Source organism: Alosa pseudoharengus, unplaced genomic scaffold (assembly GCF_046254945.1).
Source record: "Alosa pseudoharengus isolate Yale_2024_CS ecotype anadromous, Long Island Sound unplaced genomic scaffold, YU_APseudo_1.1 YU_APseudo_1.1_scf_21, whole genome shotgun sequence".
Taxonomy (NCBI): domain Eukaryota; kingdom Metazoa; phylum Chordata; class Actinopteri; order Clupeiformes; family Clupeidae; genus Alosa; species Alosa pseudoharengus.
Window position 1 is genome coordinate 10,093,302 of NW_027468674.1, and position 18,875 is coordinate 10,112,176.

Sequence of the window (18,875 nt, forward strand, 5' to 3'; positions counted from 1 at the left end):
CGTGTCAACTGGAGCAAACCATAGACTGTAGAAAATAGAGCAGACTCACTGGTGACCAAAGATTCTAGAACAGAGCTTTGTTCTAGAATCTTTGCTGGTGACCTCTGGGTTGGCTCACATTCTACTGACTTGTAACTACTCTTGTTTAGCCTTTAAAAATATCTGTTGCCATACACCACGTGCTACTGGTCTACTTCTGCAGTTGAGATAATCTTAATGAGACAAATGCCTCTGGCTGAGACGCTGCTCTGCGTGAGAAAGAATGACAGCCACAGCCTACATGTAAATAAACGGTGTGTATGTGTGTGTGTGTGTGTGTGTGTGAGAGAGAGAGAGAGATAACCATGAATTTCACTTCAGAGTAATACACTCCCACAATCCCTGTTAACCCTGACATGACGAAGGGTTTCATGGTAAAGGATTTCAACATCAATATTTGGGCAAGCATTTTCTTGGTACTGTAACTGTAATAGTCACATGACAAATACTAGAGCCCTCAGCCCTGAGTAAGACAAGTGTTATACTATCTGGATCTCTGAATATGAGAGAGACTATGGAATAATGTTGTAATCATAATATACTTTAATATATTTAACTATGCTCAAAGTGCCAAAAAACCCCAACAACATCATATCTTATTTATTAATGGATCACCTTCATGGAGATTCATGGTGATTTCCATGTCAGTAAACACACACACACACACACACACGCACGCACGCAGCACGCACGCACGCACACACATGGATTACCTTCACGGATTCATGGTCCAGGCCAGTAAATGCTTTCATGCAACACAAAATCTGATAATTAAACTCCTGTGGTCAATGCTTTCCTCTTCCTTTTGTCTGTGATGATGAGACACAAGCTGTCCTGTCCGTGAAGGGATCTCTAGTCTCAGACATTGACCATGAGCCAGGTATCACCAGCAGGGATGTGCACAGATGTTTTGAGGGGCAGGGGCTCAAGCAGGGCTCGACATTAATGGTTGCCTGGTTGCCCTTGGCTACCAAATTGTTTCAAGTGGCAACCAGATTTGGTTGGCTTTGATAGCCAAAACCTCATGCCTGGTTGCCAAGCTGGCTACCACTTTAAACCACTTCCAAAAGTTAACGTTGAGCCCTGGGCTCAAGTGAAAAAAAGGGCACTTCCCATATTTTTAAATAACAAATGCATGGCCCCAGCTGTGGCGCAACTGGCTGGGGCACCTGTACCGTACGCCGGCGACCCGGGTTCGATTCCCGCCCCGCGGTCCCTTCCGGATCCCACCCCGACTCTCTCTCCCACTCATTTCCTGTCACTCTCCACTATCCTGTCGCATTAAAGGCATAAAAGCCCAAAAAAATATACTTAAAAAAATAAATAAAATAAAATAACAAATGCATTAGAACACGAGGGGGAGGGGCGAGCTAACTCTCTGTTTTGTTTGAACGTCAACAGAAGTGACGTTACCCAAAATCGGTTAGAGTATACCTCACACCCCAGGACACCTCACACCCCACACACCCCAGGACACCTCACACCCCAGGACACAGGACACCTCACACCCCACACACCCCAGGACACCTCACACCCCAGGACACAGGACACCTCACACCCCGGGACACCTCACACCCCAGGACACGACACCTCACACCCCAGGACACCTCACACCCCAGGACACAGGACACCTCACACCCCGGGACACCTCACACCCCGGGACACCTCACACCCCAGGACACCTCACACCCCAGGACACCTCACACCCCGGACACCTCACACCACCTCACACCCCAGGACACCTCACACCCCAGGACACCTCACACCCGGACACCTCACACCCCGGGACACCTCACACCCCGGACACCCCGGGACACCTCACACCCCGGGACACCTCACACCCCAGGACACCTCACACCCCGGACACCTCACACCCCAGGACACCTCACACCCCGGACACTCCCTGTTCACCACCTCCCCTCAGGCAGACTGAGAACCCCCAGCACGTGCACAAACAGACTCCAGAACAGCTTCTTCCCCAGAGCTGTGAACATATTACAGAAATCATCCACACATCCACACACCAAATCATAAAAACTTTACCCCCTCAGTACAATCGGACTCTGTGCAATAACTGCTGTGTTTGTTTCTGTTTGTATAGTTATTGATTTGAGAACATGGAATAGCAATAGATAGATAGATAGACAGATAGATAGACTTTATTGATCCCCAGGGGAAATTCAAGGTCTCAGTAGCATACAGACATCAGACACACATTCACTAACAGCAGAAAAAAGTAATTAAAAGTATGTAATATAAAAAACACAACTAAGCAATAAGGACAGTAGAAGATAAAGAATATACTAAATATACTAAAATACACACTTAATCTAAATCAATTCTAAAAACAGTATCCACATAGTGGGTGATTAATCAATCAAGAGGCGCTTGCAATGACTGAGGCAGGGACTGAGCCTGTAATTTTTCTGTGCATAGTAAGGTACCATGACACTCACTCTGTGTGAGTGAGTGTCATGGTGATGGTGCAAATGAGTAAGTCCAACAGTGCACTCACTGCCTTGCACAACAGACAGACTGGCCGAAAATCGCGAGGTGTTTCACTGTGTGGAAACCCACCGTAGTCTGTTGTGCAAGGCAGTGAGCGAAGTCTCCATCAGGCTCTTCTGCTTTACAATAGTGCTGTGGGGTGGATGACACTCATTGTCCAAGATGTTGATCAATTTGTTCAGGGTCCTTTTGTCAGATGGGTTTATTGAAGTGATGCACTCCAGATCAGTTCCCACTACAGAGCCAGCTTCCTTACGAGCCAGTAATGTCGCCCCGCATCCTTCTTCTTTGTGCTTCCTCCCCAGCATACCACTGCATAGAAGAGTGGAGGTACAGGAAGTACAGCCTGCTCTGCCCTTTCTTGAGTGCGTCAGTGTTGGCTGACCAGTCCAGTTTATTGTCCAGGTGGAAACCCAGATACTTGTAGGTGCTTATATATATTATATATATCATATAATATATATTATATGTATGTATATGAATGTATATGTGCGAGCTGAATATGTGCAAGATGTGATTGGGTGAGAATATGCTGGTGTACAGTAGCCTATGTGTATATATTTTATATATTTGTAATCTTTTATCTTACTCTATGCTGCTATTTGGAGAGGATGGCTCCAACAGAATTTTGTTGCATCGCATACAATGACAATAGGCGTGGTCGACTTCAACTGAGTCTGACTTGGTCTGGCTTTCTACGTAAACGTGATCTTCAGAGGCTAGCCGGGAGGAGCTACAACAGAGGGCAGCTCATCCCGGACAGACAGGCTACAGTCTGCCTGACGTGACTCACGGGAGACATCGCGGGAGATCTCACGGAATTTTGAATGCAATAAATACAGCAGAACTTTCATTCTTACTCATTAAAATGAGCATGATGACTGACGAAATAAATTCTTATGATGTAATTTAAATAAACCACTGTTGTCATACAGTTAACAGGCCTGCATTGTAGCACATAAATTCAATATCAAGTGTTTCCCCTATATGTGTGTCTATCTATTTACTTGCGGGGCGGTGGTAGTGTAGTGGTTAATGAGCTGGGCTAGCGTGCAGTAGCCTGAAAGTTGTCGGTTAAAGTCCTGGCTTCCACCGCTGTGCCCTTGAGCAAGGCACTTAACCCCAAGTTGCTCCGGGGACAATGTGATCCCTTGTAATATAGCTGACATATGTAAGTCACTTTTGTCAAGAAGTGTCTGCTAAATGTAATGTAATGTAATATTTAGCCAACAGCAGAAAATAACAGAATATCCAAACATTTTCAGTAGGCTAGCATACCATTGTTGCAGAAATCACGTATAAGAAGGTATCCCTTCGATTTCTGATTATTTTCGCATATTCCAATATAAGGAAGCAGCATGAGACTCCCGTCATAATCATCATGAGGACATTCCTCCCAAATGGCCCTATCACGTCTTTGAACTGACGTCATGAGGGCGTGTTTCAGCTCGTGCAGCTCGTGGAAGGCAACTGCAAGATCTGTCTGCAGGCTAAGACTCCCGCGATATTTTAAGGTCATGTGACATGGTGTCACGGTGGTAAGTCCCTCCCCGGCTGACAGAAGTCGGACAGAATTTTCTAACCAGCAAGCATTGTGTCCATCCCAGTATGCATTGTGTTTAACCCAGCATGCATCACATCAAGTCAGATCTGCACAGATCTGCCTCAAGTCGAACTCGCCTAATAATAATGCAGCAGAGACAAAAGTAAGTAGCAAGTAACAATGCCCAGTCCATGTTTCAGACAGATCATTCAGTCAGGGCCAAAGATTCTAGAACAGAGCTCCGCTCTAGAATCTTTAGTCAGGGCCCAGACTTGTCAATAGCCAACAGTAAACACAGACAACAGTCATTGTTCTCCTGTAAAGATTGCTGCCGGATATTTATAATGAGACTTCCTGCTCCTACAAACCTTATCAGTCAACGTGTCGTTTACAGGGATTTTTGTCTGGCTGAAAGTGAAAGGAATTTCTCGACCCTGTTGATGTGACTCCTGCCCTGTCCTGCCCAAACCGCTCTGCAGGACCACATGCCTCAGCTAGTGCACTAAGTGCACAACAACAGAACCGCTCCGTCCATCCAAGTGTAAAAGAGGAAAGGAAATCTGGCAGTTATCTCCACAGCTAAAGCACAAATGTACTGTATACAAACAGAGTATAACACTAATATCTTAAAGTTCACACCGTATCAGGCAATTTGCATTTCTCTTGACCATCTTCTTCAGACTGCTGCTGTCCAGAAACGTTGCCACCTTTCACCCACATATAGCTTTGGATTACTCAGGGGCATGGTTAGATTTGTGTCTCAGTTTATTTCATTGTTTTAGAGATGGATATTCTTCTGACCATTGTTCATATGGGCGCTCTATTGTAGCACTGTGTCAATATTCTGATTGGACCAGAAGAACCGGGAGCTGTGGGTTTTTGCAAAACAAGTAACAGGCTCTAGGTGGAGGTAGAAGTGTGTTTTTTTTCTAAAACTGGCTGATTTATGTTGTTCTGTTGGAGCATAGTGTCGGTTTCTGTGAATATGATCAAAGAAATCTTGCCAACTGCAGCTTTAAGTTGGGTGAATATTGTGTTGAATCCTTGTGGGTTTAACAGGTTGGTTTAAGGTCAAAGAAAAGGTTTTCATCAAAGATTGAGGTTTCAACTTTTGAGCTGAGCTAAGGGTTAAGCGTAGCATAACCAAGAACCGAGTTGAACCAAACTTATTCCAATGTTTTGGATACTGGTCAAAGTCTGGTATATGTTAGGCTACTATTATTTGGGTAATAGTCATTTTGGTTATTCCAACCAATTTGATTGGAATATGTTCTGGTATACTATTATTTGGTTATTGGTAATTTTTGCATAAGTGAATGGCTCATGTCATAGACAATACCACAGAAAGCTTTCATCCAACCTGACTCATAAAAGAGAAAATGTTGTCATCCCAATTTTGGGCTGAGCCCTTCCTAAGAAGACAAAATATTGTAAATCTGGAAATCAGATCAGGTGACCCCTCCCTCCTCTCTCTGTCTGTCTCAATATCCCTTATCATTTGTTGTATGATAATACCCTTTAGCATGTTAGGCTACACATGGATGATATGTTTGATTTTCTTAGCGGAGCAGAGCAGGGTGTGTGTGGGTAACACCCGCCGGCATGCCTGGGTGTTGAAATCCAGAGCAGGACAGAGTTTAAATACGGGCTCTCTTTCTCTCTCTCTTCACACACACACACACACACACACACGTTCACTGAGAAAGACAGGAACACTGAACAGGACTCCCTACCGTTATTATGGCGCTCGGTAAGTCATTTTGCTGTTGCCTGTTGCATGAGAAGATACAGGAGTAGCCGAATATCTGACGAGTAGAAACATTCTAAAAAGCCAGGGTGAAACATAGACTTACTTGGGCATAAGTAAAGTAAAAAAACAACTTTAATACGCTAAAATATAATTCATTAAGAGCGTAGGCTGACATATTATGCGTTTACACTTCGTAGCCTACTAAAACACACTGACTGGACAGCAGTCTATTACTAATTTTAGTTAGAAGTGCATTCAGCTATTGCGTAGGAAGTCGCGTCTGTTTGTGTATGTTGTTATTTTAATTTATTACAAGACGCCTTGTCCAAAACAACGTAGCCTAGGCTCAGACTTTTGTATTTGACAACAGAGTTAGCTCACCCACCTTCAGTATTCCTAGAGAAACTCCACTTTTTTGTTTGGCAGGCAGACTTTTTGTTTCTCGTTTTCGGAGTTTATAGGCTGCAGACAGACCTGACTTTTTATTTTTTACAGTGATAGGCCCACTCACAGAATGGACAGCTAGTGGTCGAGGAGATTTCTGAATGTGACAAGATGAAATCACGTAGCCAATCGCTTAATGTCAAAATGTGAAGGCATTTAAAAATTAAATGTGCACTCTAAATAGGCTATACGTTGTATTTACTTCAAATCGTTTTTGACAGAGGCCCTTGTTGCTTGTTCATGTTTGACGTGTTGCACACATTATTGACATGCAACTGTGCTTTAGAACTGTCTTCATTCCTCTAGTCTTTACTGTGGGTAGTTTATAGCCTACAATGGGTCAAGGAATCTTAACACTTACACTTAAAAGTCCAGCAGCGCAATAGCCTGGGAACACCCAGACCTTCACAATCAGTAGCCTAATGGGAGTGGGACTCCCAGCAGGGTCGTAACTAACAGTGAAATTAAAATTAAACTGGTACATTACACTCTTACCAAATCGTTTCAAACGTGTAGCAATCAAGTAAACGAAGGTTTTAAATGCAGTTTACTTAATGCCAAATAAATACACGTCCATGCGATTGTGTTTGCGTTTTTGAAAATGGAATCCAATGGCCTCTTGACCAGACGGACGTGCAGAGCAAATTCCAAATTTGTCGAAGTTTCATATGGGTATTCCCAGCACTGCTTTTCAGCACATATTTCCATCAACGTTGCATGTTTGTCTTACGCTGTTGTCTAGCCAAGTGCAGGAAGGCGGGATTAAGAAAATTCTCATCTGTCCTTCGTGTTGGTTATGTTTGATAGAGATAAGACAGGTCCAGCTCAATGTGAAGGAAAACAACACGGCGCACCGCGCGCACGAAATCAGCGTCAAGCGTTTGATTGTGCGGCGCGGCCAGAGCTTCCAGTTAACGCTCCACACCAATCGACAGATCCAACCTGACACCGACACGCTCCTTTTTACTGTGGAGACAGGTATGTTTACGTATAGTTACTCTGATCTTTAATAAATTATGAAATTACACAAGGAATGCCGTTCAGCTTTTCCTGTATCTGTTGACGATGTCCATATAGACGACACACAATTATTTGTACAGTCATGTATCAATGATAAACTCATTGACATGATACCACAATCATACAAATGATAAATGACATGCATGTAGCTGGATAGTTTAAAGTTAAAGGCTAAGTCATCCTCTTTTTAAAAACCCTACATCATGAATTTGCAGTAAACAAATGTGCATTGGCATTAAGAGCAATGTGTTTGCCCGTCAGGACCCCGGCCATCAGAGGCAAAGGGCACACGCTGTCTGTTTGGCTACCCGAAGCCAACCGATGCAAAGGTGGCGTGGACAGTGCAGGTTCAGGAGAGTGACCAATCGTCCACTACCGTGGCCATAAGCAGTCCAGCCGATGCCAGCGTGGGCTCCTACAACCTGTCTATGAGGGTAGGGTCACAGAATGCCCAGCCAGAATCCATCACCAGCCTGGTGCTCCTCTTCAACCCCTGGTGTGCAGGTAGGGGCTCCTTGGCACGCACACAAACATATGCAGACATACAAGGCTCAAATGTTTTGCAATTGTATGTGGTTGTCCGCTAGCTTATACATGCGGTCAACTGTATTGCTATGCCGGTAAACACACTCATGTATGCCTGTTATTTCCGCCTTGCCTGTATATGTTTGTGTATTGATATTTGTGTGTGTACATACGTGTGCGTGTATGTGTGTGTGTGTGTGTGTGTGTGTGTATGGGTATGTGTGTGTGTGTGTGTGTACATACGTGTGTGTATGTGTGTGTGTATGTGTGTGTGTGTACATACGTGTGTGTGTATGTGTGTGTGTATGAAGAGGACTGGGTGCACCTCCCAGAGGAAGCAGAGAGGCAGGAGTATGTGATGAGTGAACAGGGAATCATCTACAGAGGATCTGATAGCTACATCAGCCCCATGGCCTGGAACTTTGGACAGGTGCAATGACCACACCGCATGTTTTATGAATTTTAATGTTTTTTTTTTGAGCTTCTGTATATTCATGGGTATGATTTCTTGTTAACCCAATGTTTGTTAGTCTAATGTAATGAATTAAATTTTAACCTCATTATTATCAGAGGAATAACCAGGAATAATAGCTAGGACTTATGCCCCAGCTAATGGGAAACCAATAAACAATAAACAATAATACTCAGGGAGAATACAACCCAGTCTAATGTGCTGACATGGTCGATGTGTTTGTGAATGCTGTATCTGCTGCTCCTTCAGTTTGAGGAGGATGTGGTGGACATCTGCCTAAAGCTGCTGGACATGAACCCCAAGTGTCTGAAGGACGATGTGGAGGACTTCTCTGCCCGCTGCAACCCCATCTACGTAGGGAGGGTGGTCAGTGCTATGGTATGCACATGTTGTTATTTCTCTTTTTCTTTGTCCGTCCCTTCCTCTCTCTCTCTTGTTCTCTCTTTCTTCTTCTTTCTCTCTCTCTCTCTCTCTCTCTCTCTCTCTCTCTCTCTTTCTGTGTGTGTTTCTGTCTGTTTGAGACATTGTTCATCTCTTTAAAGGCTTCATTTAAATCACAATGCATCCTCTGTGTTGTTTACTCCCAGATCAATGCTAATGATGACCGTGGCGTCGTGGCGGGCCGCTGGCAAACGCCGTACTCTGGCGGAGTGGCTCCCACCCACTGGAACGGCAGCGTGGACATCCTGCGGCAGTGGTACAAGACCTCCTGCTCCCCCGTCAAGTACGGCCAGTGCTGGGTGTTTGCTGGGGTCATGTGCACAGGTGAGACCTGGAACTGTCGTGAACATTCTAATTCCATCACCATGGTAACAGTACTGGGGTCATGTGCACAGGTGAGACCTGGAACTGTACTAAGCATTCTAATTCCATCACTATGGTAACAGTATGGGGGTCATGTGCACAGGTGAGACCTGGAACTGTCCATTTCAATTTCAATTTAATTTCAGAGTGTTAAATAAACAGAGAGAGCCCATGAGTAACAGGGGTGAGAAAAAACTCCCTAGAATTGGGGATACATATAGGAAGAGACCTCGGGCAGATCCACGACTCAGGGGCCCAACCCATCTGCCTAAACATTCTAATTCCATCACTATGGTACAGTACTTGGGTCATGCAGATCCTTATAGATAGATAGATAGATAGATCTATCTATAAGGCTCTGGCGTCATGTGCACAGGTGAGACCTGGAACTGTCCTAAACATTCTAATTCCATCACTATGGTAACAGTACTGCTGAGTGGCAGCCCTTTAGTGGTTTTGGAAATACGTACATTGATTCATCGCAAATATTCATAAAGCAGTGAATGTCTAAGTTACATTTTTCACTAATGTTAAACATAATACTTCTCAGAAATGAATGTAAAATGTAGATTATGTAATGTAGAACTAACGGCAGAAAATCAGATGAAAAAATGGCCATTTGAAGAAGTTCTCTATTTTTTTTCTTCCAAATAAAGTGCCACGTGTCACCAGAGGAAGTATTCTCTGTCATTCGCTACCACATAGGCTATCTGGCTCATGCTGACTAGAAGCTTCACGTCACCAGAAGAAGTCTCCTCTGTCGGTTGTTACCACATGCTATCTGGCCTATGCTGACTCATCTGGCTTCATGAACACCTCGGTTGAGTTCAGCCCGTAGCCTAACAAACATAGCCTGATGCCTGATTTGCCCTCTTCCTGGTGTAAAATTATGTCTACCTTCACAAGAGCAGAGCAATCCCTTCAATCAAAGATTAATCAGGCTATCGTCTATTGTTTGCTGTTTTGCTCAATATTCAATTCATCATCAGCAGTCAGCTGCTCAAATGTTGATGTTTCACAATTTTTGTCTGTGTGTGTGCGTGTGCGGTGTGTGTGTGTGTGTGTGTGTGTATTTGTTATTAGTTATGAGGTGTTTGGGAATCCCATGCCGTGTGGTCACCAACTTTGATTCTGCGCACGACACCGATAAAAGCCTGACCATTGATGAGTACTACTCTGACCATGGGGTACGACCCAAGGAGAGCCACGACAGTGTGTGGTGAGTCTGCTTATGGAAATAAATCAGAAATGACAATGTTAATATGTACTGAATATGCTCTGCAAAGGTTTTAGAAAGTTTTCTCAGGACATTTATTTATTTGCCATTAGAATTCAGGGGGGTATTCCAAGTACGTGGTTTAGTGACAAAAGTTAACTCTGAGTAAGTGGTAAACCTCCTAAAACAAGAGCCCTATAGCATTGTTTTGTTAGGAAAATGAAGCCACACAGCTCTTCTATTAGGAGGTTTACCACTTACTCTGAGTTAACTTACCCAGGTTTGTCACTAAACGACGTACTTGGAATACCCCCCAGGTAGGATTGTAATTCTACTCCCCACAAAAAAAAAACAATTTGTGCAGCATTGCAAACATATTGGAGTCAGCATCTACGTAATAATAAAGGCCTCCTCATATAGAAGCCGACATGAGTATGCCGTGCGCTGCTTTCGACGTTGGATTACATGAGATTCCATTGTTTTCAGTAGAGCCCTGCCAGTGGTGGGCGGGTCCTTTCACAAATGGCCCGCACTTGCCCGATATTTAAATACACCCTACCGCAACTCGAACTGCTTCAAATTAACTTGAATACTAAAGTTAATGTAGCCCAACATGCAGGTTATCCTTACTGAGCTTTGTAAAACACATAAACGGGTACAGAGAGCCCTCCTTATCAATCAGTTCAGCCTACCCATGACCTCCCTTATGTCGTGGATATTTGTCTTAACTAGTACACTCTAAAAAGTGAAGTGTTAAAATGACACATTGCTGTGTGTGCTCAGGGACAACACATTTTGTGTCAATTTCAACACAGCAATTGTGTGGAGATAGCTGAATTGTGTATATACAGGATTTTTTTGTTCGATAGCTGAAATTTGACTTTAACATTTCACCCAGCCACATAATTGTGGTGTTGAAAATGACACAAAATGTGTTGTCCCTGAGCACATACAGCGATGTGTCATTTTAACTCATCACTTTTTAGAGTGTATTACACTAACACCGAGGGTAAGGTACAAAGCTTTATCCTCTGAAGAGAAGGCTCATCTGAACACAACTAGTGTTTGCGGTCTGAGAAGCGCCTGCCTTTCCGTCAGCTGTTTTGTTTTAGGTTTCTTTTTTAGGTTTTTAGGTTTTCTGTTTTCTTTAGTTTTGCTGACAGAGACACTTGCGGTTTGCAGACAGTTACTCGGGTTGTGGGTCACAACTTCACATGTCAAATTACCACATAACCAGTTGAAATGAAGAGAAGACGGAACCCTTCAGATGTCAGTGCTTTCAAGAGGAACTTTTTAACAAAGTAACAAAGCCAATTAAAAGTATGACAGCCACAAAAAAGGCACAGCCTACATGGCTCATCACCAATGTATGGACAAACTTTGATAGTGAGGCGGCTCCTTCAGGCCGATGATTTCAGCTACAGTAGGTGGCCTTATCCTGGGCGCTGCTTACTGTAAGGTCATCCGTTTACACATTAATGTCTTTCATTCTCTCTCCACGTGTGTGTGTGTGTGTGTGTGTGTGTGTGTGTGTATGTGTGTGTGAGTGTGTGTGTGTGTGTGCGTGTGTGCGTGTGTGCGTGCGTGCGTGCGTGCGTGTGTGTGTGTGTGCGTGTGTGCATGTGTGTATGTGTGAGTGTGTGTGTGTGTGTGTGTGTGTGTGTGTGTGTGTGTGTTCAGGAACTTCCACGTGTGGGTAGAGGGGTGGATGAAGCGTCCAGATCTCTCTGCAGGGTCTACATATGATGGCTGGCAGGTGCTGGATGCCACCCCACAGGAGAAGAGTACAGGTAACACACACACATACACACACACACACACACACTCTGACATACACACACACTCTGACGCTCTAATACTAATATACTGATACTGACACTCTAATGCTAATACTCTGATACTCACACTAATACTAACACACACAAACACACTTGCAAATGCACATGCACATGCACATGTACATGTACATGCACATGCACACACGCTCATATGTATGCATGCACACATACACACACACGCTACTGAAATTCCTCGTTCCCTCTCTCGTAGGAGTGTACTGCTGCGGTCCATCCTCTGTGAAGGCTGTTCTGGAGGGACACACTGACCTGAAGTACGACGTGCCGTTCGTCTTCGCTGAAGTCAACGCCGATCGAGTTACGTGGATGCTCATGAAAGACGGCTCAAAGCGGAGGCTTCATACTGACTCCAAATCAGTTGGCCGCAACATCAGCACCAAAGCTGTGGGCAAAGATAGACGAGAGGACATCACAGCCAACTACAAATACCCAGAGGGTGAGGGGGGGGGCAACTACAAATACCCAGACGGCGAGGGGGGGGGGGGCAACTACAAATACCCAGACGGCGAGGGGGGGGGGGTATCACAGCCAATGCTTCAGGTTCAAATATTGAGCGGAAGTTTATACGCGGTTGTGAGGTGTCTGAAAAAATAGTTCCACAATATCAAATAAGATGGCTGGAAATCATACATTGCGATACATTTGATTCTAATAATCAACGAACACCACTAACCACTCGGTGAGTTGCACAGTTTTGAAAATGAACGTTAAGGGTTGTTTTAGGACATGTTTGAGCATACCTGTTGGCAGCCACTCTGAGTAGTCAAAGGGTTAGATGGGTTGGGTTAGATGCCTTGCTCAAGGGCACTTCAGCCGTGCCTACTGGTTGGGGCTCGAACCGGCAACCCTCCAGGTACAAGTCCAAAGCGCTAACCAGTAGGCCACGGCTGCACACATTCGTTCGTTTGTGAGGTTGAAGGAGTCTGTAGTAACATCAAGCGTTGGCCCAATAAGAAGTCACTATAGTGAAAACATCAAGCATTGGCCCAATAAGAAGTCACTATAGTGAAAACATCAAGCATTGGCCCAATAAGAAGTCACTATAGTGAAAACATCAAGCATTGGCCCAATAAGAAGTCACTATAGTGAAAACATCAAGCATTGGCCAAACTGATTTTCCTGCCCTATGTGCTGACCCCGGTTGTTCCCTCCTCCTCAGGATCTAAGCAGGAGCGTCAGGTGTTTGAGGAAGCCGTGCGTAGAGGAAACGAGCGTCCACCAATGACCAATGGCACAGCAGAACCAGAGAGGACGGCCGCAGTGACGCTGAAGATCACGGAGGAGAGCCAGCCGGTCATGGGGCAGGACATCGTGCTGTGTCTGGTCCTACGCAGCGAGCAGCCGACCTCGCAGGTGTTCAGCGTCCAGCTCAACGGCCAGGCCATGAGGTACACAGGTGTGCCAGACAGCCAGGTGTGGCGCGAGGAGAAGGACGTCGTGCTGCAGCCCAAAAAGGGTGGGTGTACCGACCTGATACCTGAATATACCTGAAACCTGAAGACACCTGAAACTGGACTTTACACAAGAGCTTGAGTGTTTTTAATATATGAATGAAGTGTTTACATTTCGGACTTTGAATTGAATTTTGTCTGTGTTTCTGACTGAAATGAATTTGCCACATGGGTTTCATTTGACCCTAATTTGACGTCTACTGCAAAGTCTTATTGACACTAGTCAGGCCATGTCAATGCAATTATCTGTATGTGTGTGCCTTTACAGACTTCAAGATTTCTATCCAGATCCCGTTCTCTTCGTACGGGACCAAAATGCTGGACAACAACAGTCTGAAGGTGTCCGCAGTTGTGCAGGACAAGCAACACCCAGGAGACGGCTACCTAGCTGACAAGAACATCGTGCTGAAGGAGCCCTCACTCACCATCCAGGTTTGTCCATACTGCATACCATAAACTGCATTGTTTACAGTTCGACGGTAACCCAACAATTCTTTTCCTAGTCAATTAATCTGTTGATTATTTTCTCATTTAATCGATTAGTGGTTTGATCGATGAAAAGGCAGGAGTGGGAAAAAGTATAAGTATAGGTATATATACTCTTTTGATCCTGGGAGGGAAATTTGGTCTCTGCATTTATCCCAGTCCGTGAATTAGTGAAACACACTCAGCACACAGTGAACACTCAGTGAGGTGAAGCACACACTAATCCCGGCGCAGTGAGCTGCCTGCAACAACGGCGCTCGGGGAGCAGTGAGGGGTTAGGTGCCTTGCTCAAGGGCACTTCAGCCGTGCCTACTGGTCAGGGTTCGAACCGGCAACCCTCCTGTTACAAGTCCGAAGCGCTAACCAGTAGGCCACGGCTGCTCCTAATGTTGATGAAAATGTTGATTTCCCAAAGCAGGGCTGTACAGTGCTACATATAAAGTATTTAGCACATGCTACAAAAAAATCAGTCTGTCGATCTACGGATGATTTACGAGCTTAGCACTGGTGACTACTTATCTAAAATGTTTTCTAGATTGTAGCCTACAGATGAGGCGTTTGTAACTACATAGCGATGCGAGGAATTTTGAGGATTGTGCAATTATTTAATGAAGTATATCTGTACCTAGGCACCCAGCACATGTAACCAGTTTACGGAGGTCATGGCAGAGGTCGTCTTTCTCAACCCTTTACCCAGCACACTCAGAAATGGCGTCCTCACGCTAACAGGCAGTGGACTGTTGGATCACACCGTGGTGACCAGGTAACCCACGCGCATGCGCACACACACACACACACACACACACACACACACACACACACACACACACATACACACACATACACAAACACACACACACATACACACACACACACACACACACACACACACAAACATACACACACATACACACACACACACACACACACACACATACACACACACACACACACACACACACACACACGTCGTCTGGGATTTCAGTGTATTCACGGTTTTTCTCAGGCCAAATTTTACCTGTCCAATCAGCGAACAGAAGGGGTGGCTGAGACCGATGACGTTGAGGTTGTGCGCTTGTTTGAACATGACTTACGTCACGACCAAACGTCACGACCAAACGTTAGCGATTGGTTATGGCACATCCAGAGTGGCTCTGGGCAGATCTATCTGGGCAGATAAACTTAACAGAGTACTCGCCTTCAAGGAAGTTAACACTTGGCAATAGAAAGTGGCCAGACTCTCTGTACATTATGAAATGTATGAGAGACTGGTAGGACCAGGCTAGTGCTTCTCATGACGGTGGAAACATTTGAACAAGAGTGTGTGATCCCAATGTGTCTCTATATTATCAATTGTCATGTACACAACTGCCCTTTTGCAATGTGTTGTTGCAATATGTTGATGGATTGCAATAATGTACGGTTCGACCTGAGTTACTAGCAGCCAGTGCTGTGTTTTCAAACACTTGAGTGTTTTTGAACAACCCACACAGAAGAAGCAGCTAGAGGGCTGTGACCAAGGGTTTACAAAAAATGGCAAAAAGTTTGTTTGATTAGAGTGACGGACTGCACCTCTGTAATTATACCCCAGGTGCAGTATGGGAAATGTATTCCATTCAAAGAGCTCTTGTATCTGTGTCTGAGCAGAGAGAGTGTGACTGTTCCCCTGATGATGTGTTGACCTTTGGTTGTGTGAGTGTTCCCCTGACCTCTGGTTGACCTTTGGTTGCTCTTTATGACCATATACCCACTCACTCACACAAGTCAGCTAAATTCCATGTTGTTGTCATGTGAAAAAATGATTGCACCCGCAATAGCATTTCAAGATTTCTGCAAATACCTCCATCCTCACCAAAATGGAAAATTCTTCTGTGCGATGCGCACTCACTCCCCCACAGTGAAGAGGTCATGGACTTCTCTATTTGAGTCACTGAGCAGGATTCTATGGTGCACGCCTCTCACCATGTCCGGTGTTACATGGCAACTGGCACCCATGTTAACTGGCTGCGTTGGTGACGTTTCACGAGTGATGACGTTTCTTTGACAGATGTGGCCGCTTGCAGATTTGTCACTTTCTGATGGAAACTGGAGACGAACAAATACAAATATGCATGACATATTTAAATGTCAAAATTGTCTGTAGCAGGCCTACGCTACATGCACTGGGCCATGAATATGCCACCAAAAAAAGAAATACCTTAATAGCCTAATAATAACTCCACGTGGGTATCGAACCTGCTTCCTAAATGAAACCTCTTACATCAGTGGTTCTCAAATGGGGGTACGCGTACCCTTGGGGGTACGTGAAGGCACTCCAGGGGGTACGTGAGATTTAACTCTAGAAGCCGATTGACTGGTGTGTTTAAAGGGAGATAAAGAGAAAATCATATCATGTAATGATATATGCATGTGTATGTACGTTGTTTGAAATGAGAGGATTTTCTTGATTTTTTCTTGTGATATATAGACCATTTGACCTTGAGAGGTGATTGTCTTTAACAGATTGTTTTTATCAGTTATTGGCTATGACCTGCTCTTGGCAGCTCTGTAATCACATGACACCCACCCTCCTGTTCACACACACAAGGTTTCATATTCCAGGATAGGCTTACTTTTACCCTAACCACAGGTAGTACACAAACCGTGTGTGTGTGTGTGTGTGTGTGTGTGTGTGTGTGTGTGTGTGTGTGTGTGTGTGTGTCATGGAGAGCCGTTTTTCTTCACCAGTGTTTGAGCAGCTTTCTACCATAGCCTTCCAGCACAGAATGCAAAATGCCTTTAAAACCAGATTTGTATGTATTTGTGTGTTTTCAGTGTTCCTGTGATGAAGGAGAACCAGCGAATGCGTATCAAGATCCCTTTCACGCCCTACCGATCCGGCTCCAGGAAGCTGGTGGCTGATTTTGACTGCAGCGCGTTTAGAGACCTCAAGGCCAGCTGCAACGTGGAGGTCAAACCTTTCCTGAATGGACCAGTTGTGGACTACATCACATCCCTTCAAGGATAGGCCCTATCGATAGAGTATCACTCTGATATACTGTACCGCTACCCTATGAGCCAAGCAGAACTCTATAGCATTAGAAAATAGTTAGTATACCACTCTTAAAACAGAGATGTGTTAAAAAAACAACGCAAGTTGTGTTATTTTCAACACATTAGTTTTAAGCCTCCTCTTTTAATCGATAACATACTGTAACTGCACTGACACGCTCTGTCAACTGCCCACGAACACCAGCGGCCAAAATGTTCAGCTGACAAGCATTTAGCAGCACTTTTACAACAACTTTTACTTTTTTACTTTTAATTAATTATACACCCTAAACCCCACCCTGTAACATACTGTTAGCCAGTGTAAGGATTTAACAGTGTGAACCATTATACACCCTAAACCCCACCCTGTAACATACTGTTAGCCAGTGTAAGGATTTAACAGTGTGGCCGACGTGTCCCTTCCCAGCGAGAACTTGGGAACTAGCTGATGCTGTTTGATTTGTGTGTCTTCAGAGAGTTTATATAAATAAATTGTCCTGGCCTCTCCTTGCCTTTCTAGGCTTATCATCTACATCTGTAGGATATACTTAGATCTTGATGTGAGTGTGTGTGTGTGTGTGTGTGTGTGTGTGTGTGTGTGTGGCTCGTGGCATTAAATCCAGCCTTTCATCTCAGTCTGAGACATTGTTAGCTTTATTGCATTTACTTTCTGTTACAAGACCTTGTTATCCTATTTTTGTGCACTTGAAAAAAAAAGAAAAAACATATGTTTGCTGCCTTGCCTTGCTTGCACAGAGGCAATTCAATGTTCAATTCAAAAGCAAAATAACAAATAAAGAGTGTTCAAATGAGTATTTATTGATGATTGATTTATTGATTATACATTCATGTAATTCATCCAATAAACATGCTCTAGCACTTACAATGATGTGATCTAATGTATATATATATATATTGTAGTAGCCTAATACATTTATTTCATTTGTTGATGAGATCACAGCCTGATCTCACCACCTTCTTAGTGTGTCGTGGACACACACACACACACACACACACACAGCAGCACAGCTGTTGATGGTGACTGCCTGAGTGATTCAGTGCGTTCTTGCGACAAAGTGTCTGAGTGATTCACCACGGTCTTGCTGCCTTGCTGCACCCCCCACCCACACACACACCCTGACACCCAACAACAGGTGAACACACAGTGCACATTGGGGGTGTTGGCTGATGACCATAAAGCTGCTGGGAAGACACAACACACCAACATACAGAAACTCACGTCACACACCCATTAAAGTGAAATGAATCCAGACACACTCACACACACACACCCATTAAAGTGAAAGGAATCCAAGATACACTCAACCCATGAATATGTGTGTCTTCTTAGGAAGACACACATATTGTCACCATGACTGACTAATAGGCCAGACAGTACTCATCTCTGGGTTAAACATCTCCAGACTCACAAGGCTAACCTGATCACCCATTATGACGAGGTGGCAAGCGCAGTCCAAACCAAGGACAGAGATGGAGGGAAAGATGGAGAAAGATGGAGACACATTGACAATTAGGCATAGAACACACACACACACACACACACACACACACACACACATGTTTAGCCATCAAACATAGACACACAAACAATTAGGCATAGAACACACACACACAGACACACAAATGTTTAGCCATGAAACATAGACACACAAACAATTAGGCATAGAACACACACACACACACACACACACACACACACACACTGAAAGT

General features: G+C 44.4%; 1 protein-coding gene across 1 annotated transcript; it reads left to right on the forward strand.

The window, feature by feature from the left end:
• Window positions 1-5,728: 5,728 nt before the first annotated feature.
• Window positions 5,729-17,957, forward strand: LOC143137573 (protein-glutamine gamma-glutamyltransferase 5-like). Its single transcript, XM_076297821.1, has 13 exons — window positions 5,729-5,840; window positions 7,092-7,262; window positions 7,566-7,808; window positions 8,141-8,259; window positions 8,551-8,679; window positions 8,889-9,066; window positions 10,189-10,324; window positions 12,002-12,111; window positions 12,371-12,613; window positions 13,337-13,633; window positions 13,897-14,060; window positions 14,744-14,877; window positions 16,929-17,957. Exons 1-13 carry the CDS (start codon window positions 5,831-5,833, stop codon window positions 17,119-17,121), a joined length of 2,127 nt encoding a protein of 708 aa, XP_076153936.1. The 5' UTR covers window positions 5,729-5,830; the 3' UTR covers window positions 17,122-17,957.
• The last annotated feature ends 918 nt before the right edge of the window (window positions 17,958-18,875 follow it).

Excerpts from the sequence above, each read along its gene's own strand:
- LOC143137573 (XM_076297821.1), top strand. Across the intron at positions 7,263-7,565 it reads CCTTTTTACTGTGGAGACAG|GACCCCGGCCATCAGAGGCA; the intron begins GTATGTTTACGT and ends TTTGCCCGTCAG. Across the intron at positions 8,680-8,888 it reads GGAGGGTGGTCAGTGCTATG|ATCAATGCTAATGATGACCG; the intron begins GTATGCACATGT and ends GTTTACTCCCAG.